Genomic DNA, 21,537 nt, shown 5'->3' with positions numbered 1-21,537 from the left:
TGCAGAATTTCAGGTGAGAGAGAAAACCACGGTTCTGAATCTGACCACTGCATTTGTGACCACTTGTAGTCCTTGACAAAATCCAATGGCACTTGGGAAGCTGTATTTGGACAATTCATGTCTAACGTACCATTTCATTGTCATTCTGATATCTGCCTTCAGTTCCAGACCTAAACTACTATGCGTGTTCCTGTGCGCTGTTAAACAATAATTGTGTTCTATTCCAGAAGTGACTATTTCCATGGCGGGTGGATCAAGGGGGTCCTGTTTATGGGGCAAACGTGGGGATGAAAGGTGTTGTATGCATGGGTGTATTCATATAAAAAGATCATAACGAACACGCATTACAAGCCTACTACTGCACTCTTCAGGACAATATTAATGCTGCCACATAACTAAGACAATCACAAACCCGCCAGAGAAAAATTGTGATGGGACACTAGAGCCTTGCTCATTAGAAATGATGCAGAATAACTACAGTCACGTCTGCTAGCGGGGTGGTGGTTGTTGTTTTTAAAGCTCTTCCAGATGTCAGAGATTTCCAACCGTGGCCGCAGCTGGGAGAGCAGGGAGAACACAGAGAGCGAGCCCAATGCCCGCGGGAGCGTGTGGGGCGAGGCAGGAGGGCGCAGGGAATTGGGGGGGGGGGGGGGATCAAGAGTGACAGGGGCGCTGCGAGGTGAGGACTAGGAGCAGGGGCGTTGGGAGGGGGCTGCCGGGAAAGGAGCGGGAGGGGGAAGGGCACCATTCCCACACGGGCCCGGCAGCGCTTCCTGGCAGCGCAGCGCTGCTAGGCCTAGCGGTATCCCGGGCTTCCGCACGAGGCAGCTGCCGCCGGAGCCGGGACTCACCTGCCGGTAGCGGAGCCGGAAGGGCCGCAGGTACTGGGAGGAGGCGCAAGGCGCCAGCGCCAGCTCCTCGATGGCCTCCATCTGCGGGCGGGAGCGCCGGGCCTGGCGTGGGAGCGGCGCCGGCAGGCGGGGCGTGGCGGCGGGCAGCCTCCGAGCGCTCACGCCGGCCTGGGCAGGGCGGCAGCCTGCGCCAGAGGCCGGGAGTCCGCGCGCGCCACGCGCCACCTGTGCTCGGTTAAAGCCAACGGAACCTCCCTTCCCTCCGCAACCGTCCCGCCAAGCGACCCCGCCCCCCAGGTGACTGGTGGTAGGGGGGGGGGGGGCGCAGCCCCTCCCAAATTCTAATTGGTAAATGAGGGGTCTCCATATCTCCTGCCCCTTTCGATGGCCTCTCTGCACTCCCCCAAAAAGCACCCATCGCCATTGCTCCCCCCAAGTATCCCGCTCAGGGGCCGCATGCCCCAGCTAGGAGAGAAGCACCCCATCCCCCCTCCCCACCCCCAACATTTTGGCTAAGAGTCAAGGACCTCCTCCCCCACAAAACCATCCACCTAGGGGGGCAGGGAGTTTCTTCTCACACTTCCCTCCAGCCACAGCGAAGTTTAACCCACCCATCCCCTCACCCCCCAAGCTCTGTCAACACCCAGTGGTGAAATCCTTAGCCCATGGAGGTCAGGTCAATGGCAAAAATCTCATTCTCTTCAGCAGAGTCTAGATTTCAGCTGCTCTGTTTTCAGCCCTCCCTCCCCTCCACTGACAAGGGGTACATCTATACTACAGGCACTGGCGGCTGTAGTGTAGACTCTTCGGCTGTGTCTACATTGGCAAGATTTTTCACAGAAGTGGCTGCTTTTGTGCAAAATCTTGCCGCCCGTCTACACTGGCCATGAGTATTTGCGCAAGAACACTGACGTTGTAATGTACAAAATCAGTGCTTCTTGCTCAAATACTTTTGACGCTCCCGCTCAGGGATAAGCCCTCTTGCGCAAGTATTCTTGCGCAAGAGGCCAGTGTAGACAGGCAACGTTAATTTCTTGCGCAAGAAAGCCCGATGGCTAAAATGGCCATCCAAGCTTTCTTGCGCAACAGAGCGTCTACACTGGCATGGATGCTTTTGCGCAGAAGCACATCTTTTGCACAAAAGCACATGCCAGCGTAGACACTCTCTTGCACAAATGCTTTTAACGGAAAAACTCTTCCGTTAAAAGTATTTGCCCAAAATCATGCCAGTGTAGATGCAGCCTTCCTATATCACTGGAAACAGGCTGGGTTATTCCATGGATGTAGATGATCCATCTTCTTGAGCAGTGGTAACTAGCTCCATGGAAGAATTCTTCTATGCTCAGGTTAGGTGACATTAGCTCCAGCATGCAGGAGTGATTTTTTCACATCTCTAAGGGTACTTCTAGACTACAGGCTTTTGTCGACAGAGGCTTTGTTGACAGAAACTGTCGACAAAGCTTCTGTCGACAAAGAGCGTCTAGACTACGTCCAGTTCTGTCGACAAAGCAAGCCGCTTTGTTGACATTAGAGTGTAGACGCAAAGGACAGTGTAGATGCAATAACGCCTTCTGTCAACAGAACTCTGTCGACAAAAGGCGTTATTCCTCGTAGAATGAGGTTTACCGCCGTCCACAAAACTGCCGAGTTCTGTTGATGTTATGTCGACAGAACTTGGCGGTAGTTTAGACGCAGGTATAGTTTTGTCGACAAAAGTAGACTTTTGTCGACAAAACCCTGCAGTCTAGACACACCCTAAGTGATGCAGTGAGGTCTAACTAAATTTTAGCTAATAGAAAAGTCTTCACATGACTACTCCCACTAAAATGGCCTTGTGTGCCTTAAAATATGTTTGTGAGAACAGGTTGAACCTCTCTAATCCAGCACTCTGGTCCAGCAAAATCCACAGTCTAGCATGTTAGTTAGCCAGATGTTCGATTATCATGGTTGTGGCCAAATCTCCCATGGTTCCAAAAAGTTTGTTTACAGCCACCGATCCAGGCTTTCAGTGTTTTATGCTGTGATTTAGCTCTAATTTACCCTTCAGTGTCTTCTAAGAGCCCAGTAAGCAGTGGAAGTGCAGGAAATGCCTCTAGACAATATTGACCTTCTGTGGTCCAGCAAGTTCTCACAAACGTCCCTTCAAAACACACACATTCTTATGCACAGGTGATTACATGGCTCAAAAAAAAGCAAAGATATATGTCTTCACATTTGCCTTCTATGAAATCCCCATGTTCCAGGCTATGCAGGTTTTGAATAGTCTATATCTTGACAATAAATCTTTTTAAAATGTTTTGTCACTTGCTTTCTTTAATCTCTGAAGAGACTTTTGAATATCCATATGCTATATGCAAAACAGGGATATAATAGAGACAGAAGGTGTCGTGCTTATTTGTGAAGTAATCGTTTAAATTTACACTAATTTTCAGAAGTTAGTGTTTTGGTATACCAGATTCATTTTGGCACCTTTGTATAAAACAGGAGAAATAGGCCCTGCTCCTGCAAATATTAGCATGTGTTTTATTTTGCACACAAAGGCCATGTTTACAGTAGCAAATTTATGGCACAGCGATGGGCAACATAGGTTAGTGCAGTGGTCTCCAACCTTTTTACACCCAAGATCACTTTTTAAATGACAGACCAAGCTAAGATCTACCGCCCCGCCCCTTCCTTGAAGCCCCACCCCTTCCTTGAAGCCCTACCCTCTCTATTCTCCTCCTCTCCATCACTTGCTCTCCCCAATATTTATACTGCTGCTTCTTTTTTTTTAATTCTTCTGTAGGAAGAGGTTTTTCCAACATTAGGCCTGTCTAGACTGGACCAAATGTCAGAAAAAAAACCCTTCTTTTGGAAGCCACTTTGTTCCTTGTGGAAGGAGGAATATAGGGGTGACCAAAAGAGCCTGTTTGCTCTTCCACTAAAAAAGCGGAAGAACAAACGCAACCCTGGATGCAGAAGAGTTTTTCTGGGATATCTCCAAAATCCTGAAGAACTCCTGCAGTCTAGCTGGACCCTTGCTGTGTTGAGACAGGATGTGTAGTCTCTGGGGTGGGAATGAGGGATTTGGGTGTGGGAAGGGGTGAGAGGTGCAAGCTCTGGGAGGAAATCTGGATGCAGGAGGAGGTGGAGAAGGGGACACTGGCTCGGGGAAGGGGCTCCAGGCTGGGCAGTGTTGGGATACTAAGCAAGCCACAGGCTTGTGGATGTGAGGGTGCAGGAATTTGGGTTGGAGTATGTGAGGGGCTCAGGGCAGGGGGTTCCAGTGTTTGATAGGCTCAGATCTAGGGTCTGGGGAAGGGGGAATGCAGGAGTGGTTGTGGCCAGATGGGGGCTTGGCCCCAATTGGGGGTTGTTGGCCAGGCTTCATTTTTAAATAAAATACTATGTCAAACACAAAAAGTTTCTGCATTGTCTTTATTTATGAGAATGGCAGGGAACCTGTCTTGAGTCAGGGGTCACTGACCCACAGAAAAGTCATTTGGGAGCAGGGGACACAGTACTGGGGAGGGGTGCTAGTGGGTTCTGGGGCAGGGAACAGGGTGCCCGTTGGTACAGGGGAGAGGGGGCAGGGTGCCAGGACAGGTTCCTGAAGCAGGGGACAGGGTGCTGGGGGGACAGGTTTCTGCAGAGGGGAGCAGGGGGACAGGTTTCTGTAGTAGGAGACAGGGTGCCAGAGGGAACTGGTTTCTGCAGGGGGGGCTGGTTTTTGCAGCAGGGTGGGGGGGCAAGGGAGAGGGAACAGGGGGCCAGGAGCGAGGGGAACAGGTTTGGGGCAGAGGAGAAGGAACAAGGTTGGGGGCAGGGAGTTCCCTACACCAGCCACGGAGGGAAGCCTCCAACCCACACTCCCTCCGGACTGACCGCAGGGCAGCTGGGCTGGAGCGAAGAGAAGTGGCTGCCCGGCCAGCTGGCCGTGGCGCTCAGCCAGGGTGCACCAAGCTCCACGTGGGCAGGCGCAGAGGGGAAGCCGCTGATCAGCTGGAGTGCGGGGCAGCCTCTTTCAGCTGAAAGGCACAATCAGCTAGCTGGGGTGTTTCAGCCCTCCCGACCTCCCAGCTCCCACCCTTCCTCGCAGCTACTCACCTGTGTTGTTGCTCGGTGAGTAGCTGCTCCTCAAATGAGGAAATCTAATGTAAATGTATTGCGCAGGCGCGCAGTTCAGAGAGGGCTCAAGATACTCTTAGAGCCCCTGAGATCTACCGGTAGCTCACGATCTACTGGTTGGTGACCACGGGGTTAGTGAGTGTGCCATATGAGTGGCCCTCCTTCATCTCAACAGGCTGCAAGATTGTCATACCCAAGACAGTCTCCTAGGATGGGATAGTTTTGCCAGTGCTCTCTTGTACTGAGCATCCCCTCTATAGGTTGCCCCTGTGCATTCGTTCCACACTAAAGTCGTTGATGTTTGTAGGAACTGATGCGTTGTAAGTCCTCCCATTCTCCGCTCTAAAGTCATGCAAAAAACTCACATAATTTGTGCAAATAGAAGTCAGACGCAGGAAAAAAAATACCCACTTTAAGTTGTTTATAAGTCCAAGGTTTTTGGAACGTATCTTGGACTTATAGCAAGTATGGCCTGTATTTAGAATGTGCAGGGTGTGCCAGTTGAACCATATCAGTGCTTTGATTGGATGCAGAGGGAGCTCCTAGTTTTCACAGTCAATCTTGTGTGCAATTAGCACACACCTCCCACTTCTCATGCCCTGGCTTTATGTGTGTGTCACTTTAGTACTACAGGTACAAAACTGGAATCTGGCAACCCTGTGCATAAACAATGGTAAACAAACTGTCTTGCAGACTGCACGTAGAACCCTGAAGGGATGCATATTGCCCACCACTGTTAGAGTAGCACAACTCTATCAGTGCAGTACTGCTGTAAGATCATTCATGTAAACTGATCTATGCCAATGAAAGAGAGCTTTCCCATCAACATAGTTAAACCAGCTGTTAACATAGCACTGTCCACACTCGCACTTCTGTTCGTCTAATTGATGACGCTCAGAAGCGTGTGTTTTTCACACCTGAGTGACAGTAAGTTATACCAACAAAAGTGCTATTGTAGACATAGCTAAAGTACAATGAGAGTATACATAGCATTTTGGAAAATACAATCAGTAAACAGTAAGATGTATTAACTAACAAAAAATAGTAGCATTTAGTTCAAACTATAATCCTTGTCTGTGTGCATAATTGTATATACTAAGTAAAAATATATATAGGAAGACTACAAGCTACCTGTTTGTGTCCAAACAAGAACAACAAAAAGCTAGTAACTACAGCTCTGCTCCTGCAATCTGTATGAGTGAACACTGCACACATTCAGAACCTCTGTGACTTAATTAGGGTTGCCAGATGGTTTAACAAAAATATGGGAAAAATTCTGTGTATCAAAAAAAAAAAAAAAAAAAAAAAAGGCCCAACAAAAGTTGTTGAGCAAAAAACAAACAAAAAAAGGAACCCACTGAAGCTGAAATATAGTCACAACTCCTTTAATTCCCAGACCACTCCATCTTCCCCTCGTCCAAGCTGCGCTGTGTGTCCCAACTGCCCTTCCGTCGGATGCCCAAGCTGGGAAAAACAGAAAGGTCCATCTATACTGATTCAATTGCAGGCTGAAGCCTAAATTACCAGTCTGGCAAATGCTACTCTACCAACCATAGATATCATTCTTTCAGCTATAATTATTTGGGCAAACTCCTGTGCCTGCACAGAAATCTATTGACTTAATGGGACTCCATGCAGATAGGGATCTGTCCATGTGGAGATAGCAATGAGATCAAAACTATAACACTCAACTACAATAAATAATAGTAAAATCAATTGGACTATTCACAATAGTTAGCAGTAAAATTGATAGAAAGTAATTGTATGTCCTACCCAGTATTTTCAAATCCAAATATTCAAAAGTCACAAAAGCAGTCTCAAAAAAATCATGAAACTGGCTTTAAAATGAAATAAAATAAATATTGGGATTTTTTTAAAATTTGCTTTCTGCATTTGAATTTTCAGGTAACATTTTCAAGCTTTTTCTCTGCAACCACAGGGACTAGAAACTTACTTTAAATAAAAGAAAAAAAAAAGCTCAGAATCTCACAAAATAACATGACTGCAGCTTTAAGAAAAAACTCCACATATTGCAAGACTTGTGGGAAGATTGCTGCCTACTACTAGTAAATTCATTGTACTTTAATTACAAGATTAATGACACAAAAAAAAATCCATTGCTAATTAGCTAAAAAGCTGTATCTTAAAACTAAAGCTTTGTCTGCACTACATTAAAAAAATTATGTGGCCATGGCAGGAGCGCTGGGGGTGCTCTCCTAGGGCATGTCTACAATAGGAAATTATTTTGAAATAACCTATTTCAAAATAAGCTTATTTCCCAAGGAAAGCAGGAGTTATTTCAAAGTAATAGGCTTGGTAGTGTGGACATTCTGCTTGCTATTTCGAAATAAGGGGTGTTACTTCAAAATAAATCCCTTATGTAGACCAGGGCCCAGTGCTGTAGGTAAACCACCTCTGGTGCTTTACAATCTATAACTTGCTGCACTCAAAGGGATGTTTATTGACAGTAACTTAGCCTAAGTAGACTGTACATTTCATATCTCTGACATTTTTTCTTGAGCCTTCAATGAATTTGGGGGGAGGAAGGTGGTACATGTCCTCCTAAACAGAGCTTATTGATTTTGTCATGAAATACAATTACTTTAAGAGTTATCGAAACCAAAGCCAAATGTTATGTTTTAGCCAGTAAGAATGAATTACACAATGACTTAAAGTCAACTGCATAATTTGCTGGTTTACTTCAATGACACACAACTGCCTTTTTCACCTATCTCATTTATTACATTTTTGCAAGAACAATAGAGGCAGAAATATAGATTATCTTGAATTCCCTGCTGCAATACAGTGGCCAATATATAAACATACAATAATAAATTCAAAACTTAATTTCCAATTTGTCACCCTTTTTATATGCTACAATCTAGGGATGGTGATTTTGGAGTAATTATCAAACTATCAATAATACTATTTGGTATTTGTTCTATACAGTTATTTTATTTCAAAGCATTTTACAAACAAAAATAATCTTTTTCCTTATATCTGTTTTGTCTGATTTTTTTTCTTTCTGATTCTAAGCAGATACCGTCGGTCTTACGGTCTATATACATGAGTATATCATATTTACTCACTATTTTTATAGTGCATTGGACTTGTAAGCTATTTCAGTAATACCATTACCTCCAGTTAATGTTATTTTAATGTACTTAAATATATTTATAAAGCATACTCTATGGAGCCTGCGTGATATTTTAAATTAGCTCACACTGATGACCCTTGGTCCCCACTAAACTATATACCACTCTCATACTCAACACCTGTTGGCAAAGCCCTGAGAGAAGAAAAGGGCCTTACACAATGCCTTTGAAGTCAACAGATGGGTTTCTGGTGCTTTTGGAATTACAGGCTTGCAGTTCATGTGCAAGACTCAGAGTCAGAAGAGCTGACCTATTATATTCCTATTTCTGTCACAGTCTTGTAGCAAATCCTGAGCTGATGTACACAGTCATAGCTCCATTTACTTCAATGGACTATGACAATTTTACCAACTAGGGGTCTGCCATCGTATGTGAATTTTGAACTGAATTTAGGGCCCAATCCTATTCTCATTAAATCAGTAGCAAAAATCCCATTGACTTCTATGGTACAGTGAAATGTTTCTGTCTCAATTTGTTCATGTATAAAATGTAGATAATAAGCACTGCCAATAGTGTAAAGCTGTTAGGAGGCTAAATTTATTTATATTTCTAAAGTGGTTAGGGCTCTTTAAATGGAATATGAGCTATTCAGAACATGTTATTTGTGAACATTGAGTAATCTGCTTTGGGATAAAAAATATGCAACATTGCAAAAACTAAAATATCTTCGTATTTCCTGAAGTGTAAAAGGCAAGGTAACAAAATGTCTTTGTTATTAAACATAAAATGCCTTCTTGTTGCAGTATTTGCTGCATACGAAATGGAAGTAATATAAACTGCAATCTTCTATAGTAGAAGAATAAATGGAGGTTTTATTAGATTCATAAATTCCAAGGTCAAAAATATTCTTATTAATCAACCTTCTCATGTTTTTTTAAACAGATCATCATTAGATTTGAAGGTCTGCTAGTTTTACCAGGAGTTTGGCTATCAATACCGAACATAAGGCTAGGTTCTCTTTGATGTTTTTGATACTCCCAATACTAATTTAACAGCAGTAGATTTTTGAACAACAGAAGCTCACAATTTGTCATGGTTATTATTTCTGTGATTTATGTTCACTTTCCATACAACTGTAAGGCAGATGTCTGTGTGCACAACTATTCGGCAAGCACCACATAACCCAAACTATTTTGTCAATATATTGATTAAGTAGGACAATATTCTGATGTGTCAGCCATCTGTTTCTTTTTGCCTTCTAATCTAATACTTTTTTTGTTACAAAGTTTATTGCCATCTTGTATATTAGTAAGAACCTTACCAATATGGCTAAAATTAGGGGAGTCTTAGCTGTCATAACATTTATTTATCAATATATTATTTACCTTTTATATTACAGAGCAGTTACCATCAATTATAATAAAATCTTAATATTTTGTCACTCATGAGACTGAATATTAACTGGAACAAAATACATATTTTAAAATGTAGTACTAAACAATGATGAATTATGAGTTGATTTAGTTGGATTTATATAATTTGAAAAACATTGGGCTAAATTAATCCCTATCATAATTACATTTGCCTAAATGGAATTACACCAGATGTGATTTTGTCATATCCTTTTGGTCAAAATAATTTTCTTCAGAGCATGAACAATTTTCTCCAGTGAATTGTGACTATACCTTAATTTTGAAATTATTTCAATTTTCCCAGTCAGTTGGAATAAAAACAGTTTCAATGTGTAGTCAGTTTACAGTATCACTGTTTACTTATATTGAAAGGTATAAGGTGTCACAGGATTTCTCGTTGTCTATCCTGCAGAGTGTCCACTGGGGGCAGCCATCCCACCAAGGGAGTGGCCAGCAGGGTTCCGGTTCTGTCATCTTGCCTACCAACACACTGAGTAAGTAACCCCTCTACTCCAGCACTTAGCCCTCCACCCCCAACTCCTAGCCCCAGAGGGGGGATTAAATAAGGCCCCTGGTGGCTTGCCGGGCCTGGGATGGTACTTGGTCCTGCCGCAAGGGCAGGGGACTGGACTTGATGACCTCTCAAGGTCCCTTCCAGTTCTATGAGATAGGTATATCTCCATATTATCAAAAAAGGCCCCTGGAGGCTGGGAAGAGGCTGGGTGGAGGAAAAATGCCCGTGGCAGCCAGTGGGGGAAGCTGAGGGGACTGAAAAAGCTCTTGGCAGCCAGGTGGGGTTTGGGGGAGAGAAAAGGCCCATGACATATGGGGCCTCCCATCCTGAGCTCCGTCTTATTCCCCAACCCTTACTTTTGCATCCCCTGTTCTCCCAGCCTCCTGCACTCTCTCCCCACACATCCCCAAAACCCTGCCTTGAGTCCTGCACTCCCCATACCGCCAGCCCATGGCCCTGAGGGACCCGGGCAATGCCAGCTAAGTTGGCTGGTAATACAAAGCAGAGAAGTTCTCACCACCAGGATCAGGTTCTTCCTCTCTATTGCAAAATTTGGGTGACCTATTATCCTTCTTTCTCCTTTCTGGTTTCTTTACTGCCATTATTATTCATTCTTCTACTTGCAACTCATTTTCTGGGGAACTGACAGACCCCATGGCTAATTTTATTTTCTTTATGAGCATGACCTCCACTACAGCATACTCATCTAATGCTTTCTCTTTCCATTCTGCTGCCTCCTGTCTTAATTTACCCTTTTCCATTTGTGCCTTACTGGTTTCTTTTTGCACGACTATGATATAAGCGTTTTGAATTAGCACAGTGGCATTTAACATATCAGCCTCTGCTTTTGTGCTATCCGGTTCCTCCTGATAGGCAGTCATCTGAGTAGTCTGTGCCTTCACACTGAGGGTATGTCTACACTGCAGAGTTTTTTTGGAAAAACAGCCGTTTTCCGAAAAAACTTCAGTTACGTTCACACTGCAATCTCATTCTTTTGACAAAAAGTCAAAAGAATGGAGGTTTTTTTCCGGTAGCGGTAAACCTCTTTCTACAAGGAAGAATGCCTTTTCCGAAAGAGCTCTTTCAGAAAAAGGCATGTGTGGAAGGGGAAGAGGGTTTTCTTTCAAAAGAAGAGACCTCCAAGAAATAACACAGGTGCCCTGGTGGACACTCCATCCAAAGTAATCAGAACTCTATAGTTCCTGTCTCTTGGTACCTCTTAAAGCTGCAGGCACCCCAGACAAGCCTTGTGGCAGGAAGCCAGCCCTGGAGCAGCACCTGACCGAGCAGCTCTCCCTGCCATCCTTACTCGGAGCTATGGCTGAGCCACAAGCCCCCCAAAACCTCCACAGCACGACCAGGGCTCCCAGGACACACCAATGGGTACCAACCAGCAGGCACCTTCCTGCTCTGGAGCAGAGATCCTGTCCCTCGTCAAGCTGTGGGGGGAGGAGGAGGAGACCCTACAGGATCTCTGCTCCAGACACCAAAACATATATGGGTGCATGGCCAAAGCCCTGGTGAAACGGGGACACCCACCCCAGACCTTAGAACAGGCCTGGAGTGAAGTGAAGGCATTCCGCTAGGGCTATACGAGGGCCAGAGAGTGCAGCTCGTGCTCCAGGGCAGGACCCCACTCCTGCCCATACTATGAGGAGCTGCACCAGATCCTGGGTGCTGGGGAAGCCCTTTTGCCACCTGTGGTGGTCAGCTCCAGCCTTGACAAGCCCATCGTCGCCTGGCCGGATGTCACGGAGGAGGACAAGAGGCAGCAGGGGCAGAAAGAGGAGGATGACACAGCGACAACAGTCATGCTGTCCCTGGAGCCAGTACCCCTGAGTTTGGACATGTTGCAGGCATCATCTGACACCGGGGAGGGATCATCAGGTGACTGCACTCAGTTTTCCACACACACAGAGCAGGGCAGATGGGTGCAGAGGGGATGGGGTGTGATTGTCGCTTGGCCTGCTCGGACTGGACATTGTGCTGCAGTACATGCATGTGGAATCACGTGCAGCGTCATTGTGTGCCATGCAGCCTCAGGAGGCATCCCCTGAGCATGCCCGGTATCCTGCTTAGAGTCTATGGGGAGGCCACACACACGTCTGGCTCTGGGGAGGGACGCCCTTCCACCACCCGCCACGGCTGGAAGCAGGATAGCCACAAGGGCGCAGGCATGACCCCATACACACTGAGAAGTGCCTCACATGGGCATGCCTGCCTGCATAAAGCAACACCCGTTCCCACAGATAGCGCTGCCAGGTGCAGGTGTGTGTGTGTGGGCCCCAGGGAGGGCTAGGCTGCTCCAGGCTTCTCTCCCGCCCATGGGATCCCTCTGTGGCCACTTTCCTTCCCTGCTTGTCCATGGAGACAGGGGGGAAGCAAGCAGTATGGTCCCCTGGGCACCTTGGGGCCCCTATGAGGCACGCGCTACTGTGCAGGCTACACATGGCCTTGCTACCGGGACATCCCTGTCCTTTGGACTGAGGTTGTTGGTCACTGCTCACAGAGGAGGACATGGCCTCAGGGACAGTGTCTGCATGGATGAGTGACCGCCTCTCCCTTTTTATTCTCCATAGCCGGACCAGCCATGACTGAGGGGGGAGACACATCACCCCAGCCATGCTCCTGGCCCCAGGGGTCCCGAAAGCACTCCAGGGTCCAGGAAGATCTGATGTGTGACATGCAGCAGACTCTGGTGCAGAAGGTCTGGGAGGACAGAGTGGTGGACCCGCATGTGGGACCAGCTCATGTGGCAGGGCGACAACATGTGTGCCATCATGTGCGAAATAATGGCACACCTGGCTCCTGCCTACAACCCTCCTGCCCCCCGCTATGCCTATTCCTCTTCTTCCTGCCCCCAGCAATGCCTCTGCTTCCTCCCCCTGGTATGCCTCTGCCCTGTCCCCAAGTGATGCCCATGACCCCTCCCCCTGCCATCCCTGACCCCGCTCCAGCCCCCCATCCTGCTCACCCACTTGTGGTCCCAGGACCCACCCAACCCCAAGTTCGCCGAAGTCCCTGCACCCAATGGGCACTTCCAGCTGCCCCCTCGTGCCACTCCCAGCCCTGAGTCCCCTCCCCCCCCCCAGGTTATGAGCCTCCCTCCCCCCTCCAGGTTCTCAGCCCCCCTCCTCCACAGCTTTTTTATTGAAAGATAAATACAAAGTTCATTCTGTTGAAATCAACACAGGTGTGTTTATTGACTGTACAGGGAAGTGGGGAAGGGCGGGGTTGTGGTGGGAAAGGGATATTGGATCAAAGCCCAGGCCCCAAGGGGGGAGGCCCTGGGGAGAGTTACTAGGGTCCCTGCGAGAAACTCTCCCTCAGGGCCTACCGGATGCACACCCCCAACTGATGGGCCTGGTGGATGGCAGCTGTCCGCGGCTGCTCGAAGGGTCTCCCTTCGTGATCGGCCTCTGCCTCCCAATCAGGTAGCAGGGCCTCCCCCTTCCTCTCCACAACTTTGTGGAGGACACAACACGCCGAAAGCACCTTGGGGTTGTTGTGCTACCTCACACTGAGGCGGGTCAGGAGGCACCTGAACCTCGCCTTGAGGTGGCCAAAGGTGCACTCCACCTGCATCCTTGCCCAGCTGAGGTGGGAATTAAATTGGTCCCTGCTGGGGTCCAGGTGGCTGTTATATGGTTTCATCAGTCACGGCATCAGGGGATAGGCTGCGTCCCCCACGATGCACAGTGGCATCTGCCCATCCCTAACCACAAAGTCATGCTGGAGAAAGAATGTACCCGCCTCCAGCTTCCCATAGAGGCTAGAGTTTCAAAATACGTGGGCGTTGTGTGCCCTGCTCGACCACCCAACAAAAATGTCGGTGAGCTGACCAGGGCCTGCAGCACCATTGAGAAGTAGCCCTTCCTGTTAATTGTTAATATACTGGGCTGCTCGATGTTGTGGTGCACGGATTGGAATATGGGTTCCATCAATCGCTCCCCCGCAGTTCAGGAATCCCAGGGTGGCAAATCCTGCGATCATGGGGTCCAGGTCTCCCAGGCGGATGATCCTGCACAGCAGGATGGAGTTGATGACTCTCACACCCTGCAGAAGGAGACAGACAAACACACAAAAAAGTGAATGAGAGAGGGAGTGCCTCAGCCCTTGGGAGGTGCCCGTCCCCCTCTGTTTCCCCCCTCAATTACCCCAGGAGCCACCCCCTATGAGGCTGCCCCCCCAGCAGCAGGGCTGTGTGAGGGCGGGATGGCACAACCCCCCGGGGATGGGGCTTTCCCCCAGCTTCAGCCCACCCCCACTTTACCTAGGGTCCCCCTTTTCCAGGACTTCTTTCCCCCCGCCCAGCCCGAGAGTGCCTTACTTCCATGAGGAGGGCCCTGATGGTGGACTTCCCCATGCGGAATTGGTTGCCTACTGACTAGTAATTGTCTGGGGTGATGAGCTTCCAGATGGCAATTGTGACCTGCTTCTCCAGGCGGATGGCAAGCCACAGGTGGGTGTCGCGTGGTTGGAGGGTAGGGGCGAGCCAGGCACACAGCTCCAAAAAGGTAAACTAGAGAGTGGTGTATTAAATTAGTCTGGGTATTGGAATATGCATTCAAACTCCTGAATTCTAATCCCAACTTCTTCCAGGGTTTTGACTAAGTCACATACCCATTCCTAAAAGATATTGAGTGCTCCTTAACTCCCATTAGTGAATGTTTTGCAGGACAGGACATTTAGCCACTCAGGTTCTTCTCCTCTAGATGAATACTTTAGATTTTGGTTTGTACAGGCTACACAATGAATTGTTGGCATGACATGAAATATGTACTCTGGGCCATCCAAGTATATGTTTCATTTGTTAATCCTATTCCCAAACATTTGTTCAGGAAGGGATTAGAACGGGCAAGTTGCCATTTCCAGGAAGAACTACATTTCTTTTATCATCATATTTAAATGTAAAGCATATGTATTATATGCTACACTTCTGCCTGTTTTTTAATGTTTTGGGCCTACACATTTTTTTAAAAAAGCAAAAAGAAACAGGTCAAACAGTGGCACTGTTGCATGTATGTAGGAGCTGCCTATTTGTCAACCCAGCTCTTTAGTCCCAGTGCAGGAAAATTTTGCACTGAAATCAAGTGCTGGAGGGTTAAAATACTGAGCGATGTAACGGCATCAAAATCAAGAGGCAATGAAAGAAGGTTGCAGGAGTGTATTTGTCTTGGAGGCGATTTCAACAAGGTAGCAGCCATCGGGAGAAGGGCGAAAGGAATCCTTGCTTCTCTTGTGGTAGTTGCACCTCTGGAACTAAGGGGGCATTAAGGACTTCAGCGGCATCTCTCCTCTCAAAAGAGACATTCTGAATATTAAGGAGGAATTCTCTTTGTGGCAGGCGCTGTGTTCTTTGTATTGCACATTCACTCTCCTGTAAAGCACTGTGTATGCTGTATTGGTCCCATGTAAATCACATTGGTTGCCAGAAATACATCTAAGCAATATTTTTCCTTTGGTTGAGCCCAAAGTGTGCAGTTTTAGCAGAGACTCTGATCTTGCCCCATCCTACTATGTGAGCAAGTGCACCGCACACTGTTGCTCTGCGGAGGGTCAGGTTGCATCATTATAGAAAGCATTTGTTTTATGGCTATTTGTTTTAAGACATAATGGATCTTGCTGCTGGGGAGTGTTTCCCGCGCGAGCCTGGCGCTAGACAACCTGCTGCCTCTGCCTTTCTCTTGGCTCTAGCAGCTGCAGGGCCTTAGTGTCCCCACTCACCCATCCGTACCTGTGTGCATGTGTGTGTATGTGTGAGTGCGGTGAGTCAATGCAGCTCTCTGCTGTCTTCCTCGGCCCATTTGCTCAGGCAGCCACCTGATGTTTACCTTGGACACAGAGGAATGTCCCTTGCAGTGTACCACTTCCCGCTTCTTCTTGCAGCTTAGCCTGAGCTGCCCATTTCATTCATGCACAATCGCAACTCATTTTAACTGCAGCCTTGTTGTTTGTTTTTAACTCGAAGGGCTGCCCTGCCCCGGGCTTCCTGGAATCAGCCGCTGATCAGTTTCAGCAGCAGCTGACTTGGGGACACCTGGGGTAGAGCAGCTGGGGTGCTGCTGGGTTGGTCCTGCAGTGCCGCTCCTCGGCGCTACTGGACCAACCCGGCAGCGCCCCAGCTGCTCTGTCCCAGGCATCCAGATTCAGCCGCTGTTGAAACTGATCAGCGGCTGATTCCAGGAAGCCTGGGGCAGAGGAACTCTGCCTCAGGCTTCCTGTAGTCAGCCGCTGGTCAGTTTCAGCAGCGGCTGACTTGGGGACACCTGGGGCAGAGCAGCTGGGGGGCTGCTGGGTTGGTCCAGTAGCGCCGAGGAGCGGCGCTGCGGGACCAACCCAGCAGCACCCCAGCTGCTCTGCCCCAGGCATCCCCAAGAGCAGCTGGGGTGCTGCCGGGTTGGTCCCGCCGCGCCAAGGGTCGGCGCTACCAGACCAACCCAGCAGCACTCCAGCTGCTCTGCCCCAGGCGTGTCCGATTCAGCCGCTGCTGGTCAGTTTCAACAGCGACTGAATCTGGACACGCCTGGGACAGAGCAGCTGGGGTGCTGTCGGGTTGGTCTGGTAGCGCCGACCCTTGGCGACAAATGAAAAATGAACTCAAATCAGACATCAAGAAAGATATCACACATAAACCTGTAGAACATTTTAACCTACATGTACACTCAATGATGGAATTAAAAGTATTCATTCTTCTACAAAGTAATTTTACCACCGAATTACAGAGAGAAACTGCTGAACTGTAATTCATTTACATATTTGTCAGTGTCAACCTGGGCTTGAATAAAGATACGGTGGTTAATGCATTACAAAGCCAATTTCCCCTGCCTTTGACATTCACATTTTTACATCAAAAGCTATGAATGGAACATATCCAGCTTACTTAATTAGCTTCTTTAACAAGGGTCCTGCAGTTGACATGGGTCCAATAGGGTTTGCTTTTATATATGCCTTGGATTATATTATTTCCACTCCAACTCATCTGATGAAGTGGCTTTTATCCAAAAAGCTCATGATCCCATGTATATTTTTTAATCTCTAAGGGTATGTCTAGACTACATGCCTCTGCTGACGGAGGCGTGTAAAATAGGCTACCCGACATAGTCAATGAAGCGGGGATTTAAATATCCCCGGCTTCATTAAAATAAAAATGGCCGCCGCACTGTGCCGGCTCAGCTGATTGTCAGCATAGCGCGCGAGTCAAGATGCAGATCGGTCAACATGAGAAGCTTTTGTCAACTGCTCCCTTATGCCTCGTGAAACAAGGTTTATAGGAGCGGTCGACAAACGCTTCCTGTTGACTGATCTGCCTCTTGACTCAAGCGCTGTGCTGACGATCAGCTGGGCCGGCACAGTGCGGTGGCCATTTTTATTTTAATGAAGTTGGGGATATTTAAATCCTGCTTCATTGACTATGTTTGGTAGCCTATTTTACATGCCTCTGTCAGCACCCTATGGTGCCACAGGGTTACTTGTTTTTAAAATTACAGACTAACATGGCCCTTCTAAGAGCAATTAGAAGAGTTCAGGAGGACTACTTGTGTAAATATTTGCAGATCATATTCATAGGAAATGGAAGTTTGAGTAAGACAGGTAGTATGTGTGTGGTCTTTGCTATGTGCAACAATCTGAGTTGTTTCTACTTTAGCTAGAAGAATATTGCAGCCTGGTTTTATTTTCATGTTGGAGCCATTTAAATTCATAGGATTCAAAATGTGCTTTTTTTAAATAAGAAAGGACTGTTTAGTTCCCAATCCTGTGAAGATTTATGCATATTGTGAATCTCAAACATGGTAGTTTCCCACCGATTTCAATTGGCTTATTCAAAAGCATAAAGTGAAGCAAAAATATTTGCAAAATAGGGGTCTTAATATGTTCATCAGCCTACTGGGGATAGGAGCTGATGAAAACCTGATCACTTTAGTTCACATCATCATTAAAATTCTTACACCAAATAAGTTAAGAAAGAAGAAACTAAAGCCATGCAATATAAAAATAAATATTGGCATGATTACACATAAAAATTTAATTGTGCTCAAAATTGTCAGATAAAGGTCCTCAACATAAATATATATTTCAAACGATCAGATTATTTACAATAAACAATAAATTATTTCATAAAATATTATGACAAATTATAATTAGATACAACCTAGGTGTAGGGAGGGGATATATAAGAAGCATAATCTGATTGCTGTATTTATCATGGCTAAATTTTCTTACTTTTTAAGGAACAAAAAAAAAAGTGTATGCAAAACTAAAGAAGCAATATGCATGCAGAATTCAGATGCTATTTTAATTATTTTAATGACTATTCAACAGATATAGCCTTCAGCTATCAGAAGAATATTATTACACTGAAGGCTTCAATTTTTCAACAAACTCCTCTTTAATGGGGGGAGATAAGAACAGCTTGTTATTTTTAAAAATTTTGTATTACAGCTAGAGGCTGGAATTAGAATCAGGGTCTCATTGTATTGGGCCCTGTTCATCACAGGTTAAAATATGTGTCTTTAAGAGATTGCAGTCTAATTAACACAAAGCTACAAGAGAATGTAACCCCCACCATGTGACTTATTCCTGTCCCCAACCCAGGGCTCCCCACCCCCTCCCCATGGCATGCTATCTGGAGTGGGGGCAGTCTGTCCTCATGCTGTGTGCTCTCCAAAGCAGCCTTGGCTATGCATTGGGCAGCATCTGAGGTAGGCAGCGTACACATAGCCGGAAAAGGAAAGGCTCTGGCTCTGCATTTTCCCTTCCCTCCGCCTGATAGCCCCTCCCCCCCTTGGTGTTTTAAGGAGGTGACTGTGATCATTTATGCCTCTCCCACACATCGCCCCTGAAGTGGGCTGTCAAGAAGCTGGGCAGGCAAGCTGAGAAGAAGAAACATGCCTGATTTCTGGAACAGTTTTATCAAAATCCAACCATCTCTCTGAAACAATATACTAGCTGCTCTGAAAAATCAGGTCTTAGGGAATCTCATATTGAACACCCAAAAGATGGCTTTTCTCTCACACCCATTTAATCAGTACACACAATTGAGCAAGACTTCCAAGCCAATGTGGAGTTTAGGTTGGAAGGGGTGGTGGTGCATTTTTAAAGTTAAAGGGATCACCAATCCTATGGGGTTTTTTCCTGGTGCTAATTTTGGGTCCCCCTATGGCTTTAACACGCATGTATGCACATACGCACACATTATCCTCCGTGGCCCAAATATGTGTGTGCATGAGGATCTATTATAGCTTGCATATGGCTATCTTTTAGCATAAACAAAACAAGCAACCTCAGGAGTGTTTTCAGTGTATTAGAAGTATAATATATATTCAAACTATGTCTAAAAGCCCAATTCTGCAGCTCTAGATGGACATAAATGTCTGTGGTGATGGATCCATTTGCAGGGCAAAGGTTTAATTAAATATTTATCTGACAGAGCCATTCTGTTTTGTACTAGCCATTCCACTAGTCCAACAGGTTAAACCAATAATACTGTTAGTCATTTCTCATAACAACAGTTTTATCTCTTGTTTTTACATAAGGAAGAGGAAAAAATTAAAGTGAATGCTGCCACACTATCCTTAACTCACATTTCTCCAGATTCTAATTTCATTTATCCCCATATCAGTCCAGAGTAACTCCTTGAAGTTAGTGGAGATTTACACCAATATAAATGAGATCAGAATTGAGACCTGATTTCTGGCGCTGCCGTGACAGTGAGAATAAAGATTGTGGTGTCAGCCACATTGATTTACCTTGCTTTGCCCAGTTTGTCACAAAATGAACATAATATAACATTTTAAAAATGTGTATATAACAGAAATAAATCCTTGATTTTTTTTGCAAGAATATAAACATTAAAAGTCATTTTTCTTTTACACATGAATTAGGAAGCATAATTTACTTGAAAGGAGCCTATTATACACTCAGCACTGCATTTGTTTACCCAACTGAATAGAAGTGCATTTACTTTAATTTCAAAGTTAAGCCAATAAACGTTCATTTTTGTATTGTGGCTACAGTGTTTGACAACTGGATTGGACAACACCCATTTCAATTTGAAGTTGTTTTATCGTAATAACAGAGGAAAAAATCCTAGTTCATTATCACTCTCTTGCTTGTACTTTTGACACAAGTTGGATATTTCACTAAAGACACTGAAATAATTTATTATAATTTCTCCCAGGTATTAATATGGCTCCCTTTTCTGTAGTAACTAAGCACCTTACAATCTTTAAAAATGGGTTAGGGAAATATTATCCCCAGTCTACTGGGGTGTGTCTACACTGCACGGTAGCTCAAAATAAGGTACACAATTTGAGCTATGCAAATTGCGTATCTTATTTCAATCTTATTTCCAAATATCTTTTGTAATTTCAAAATAACCCATTATTCCAAAACATCCCTTACTCCTCATGAAATGAGGCTTACAGGGATGTCGGAATAGCAAGCCCGTTAGATTTCAAAATAACAGGCTTGCTGTGAAGACGCAGAATAGCTATTTCAGGATACTCCGATATCCTGAAATAAGTGTGGCAGTGTAGACGTAGCCCTAGAGAGGAACTGAGTCACAGTGAGGCTAACAGTGGGATCTGCAAAACACCAAGGCACCTAATTTTCATTCAAATCAATGTAAAGTTCACAGAGGAAAATGGTGGCTGTCCAGCAAATTGAACCTACATCTCCCAATGGTGATTCTCATTAGGAACAAATTATCAAGGGAAGTGACAGATGTTCTGTAGCTTGATGTCTTCAAATCAAGACCAGATGGCTTTCAGGAAGCTATCCTTTAATCCTGCACAAGTTTTTGTTCTTAGTCTGGGTAAACATCTATGGCAGAGGTGGGGAACCTTTTTTGGGTCACAGCCCCCAGAAAAATCAGTCAGGGGGGGGCACACAAGTGAGAAATAAAACAAAAACAACAAAAAACAAAAATCCATCCCTCACCAATGTGGGTTCCCCAATGTTGGGGGGGGGGAGCGCTGAGCCTCAAGGGCTAGATCGGGGTGGGCAATAATTGTTGATGGGGGCCACTCTAATGATTTTGGAAAGTGTTCGAGGGCTGCACTCTTCCATGGTATTAATGGAGGAGGTGTGGGGTCTGGGATGGAGGTTGGGTGCAGGAGGAAGAATGGAGTCTGAGAGGGAGTCTGGGTGAAGGAGGCAGTTGTGACTTAGGGCAGGGAACTAGGATGCAGGGTTTTGGTATGCAAGCTAGAGTAGGAGGGATTGTGATATTGGGCAGGACATTGGGGTGCCATATCTGGGAGGGCGTATGGGTGCATATGGAGTAGCAGGGCAGAAGTAGGAAGCAGAGGGTTGAGAAAAGTGGGGGGGTGCTGAGGTATGAGAGGCAGGTTCTGGCCAGGAGACTTACCAGCCAGCAGCCCAACCAGCCTGCCTACCTTCCTGCCGAGCTAAAGGCTTGCAGAGCTTAAAATGTTTCTGCCTGTTTGGCCACGTGCTTGAGTGAGTAACTGAGCAGGAGGGTTGTCAAAAAATGTATGCCTTCTTTCCAAGGACAATATGTCTAACAAACTTAGAATCATAAAATCCTAGAATCA

General features: G+C 46.1%; 1 protein-coding gene and 1 long non-coding RNA gene across 2 annotated transcripts in view; one reads left to right on the top strand and one right to left on the bottom strand.

Annotated features, from left to right (window-relative positions):
- Positions 1-1,130, bottom strand: part of NUDT14 (nudix hydrolase 14) — a 108,226-nt gene extending 107,096 nt beyond the window's left edge. Inside the window, exon 1 of the mRNA XM_075926425.1 lies at positions 852-1,130. Coding sequence (XP_075782540.1) covers positions 852-932 — 81 coding nt within the window. The 5' untranslated portion in view covers positions 933-1,130. The remainder of the gene's footprint in view (positions 1-851) is intronic.
- Positions 732-14,048, top strand: LOC112547582 (uncharacterized). Its single transcript, XR_012903273.1, has 3 exons — positions 732-881; positions 9,878-9,959; positions 12,559-14,048. It is a non-coding gene; the product is annotated as an uncharacterized LOC112547582 (long non-coding RNA).
- The last annotated feature ends 7,489 nt before the right edge of the window (positions 14,049-21,537 follow it).

This window comes from Pelodiscus sinensis, chromosome 4 (genome assembly GCF_049634645.1).
Source record: "Pelodiscus sinensis isolate JC-2024 chromosome 4, ASM4963464v1, whole genome shotgun sequence".
NCBI classification, from domain to species: Eukaryota; Metazoa; Chordata; order Testudines; family Trionychidae; genus Pelodiscus; species Pelodiscus sinensis.
Note: the sequence above shows the minus strand (reverse complement) of the source record. Positions and strands in the feature narration are given on the sequence as shown.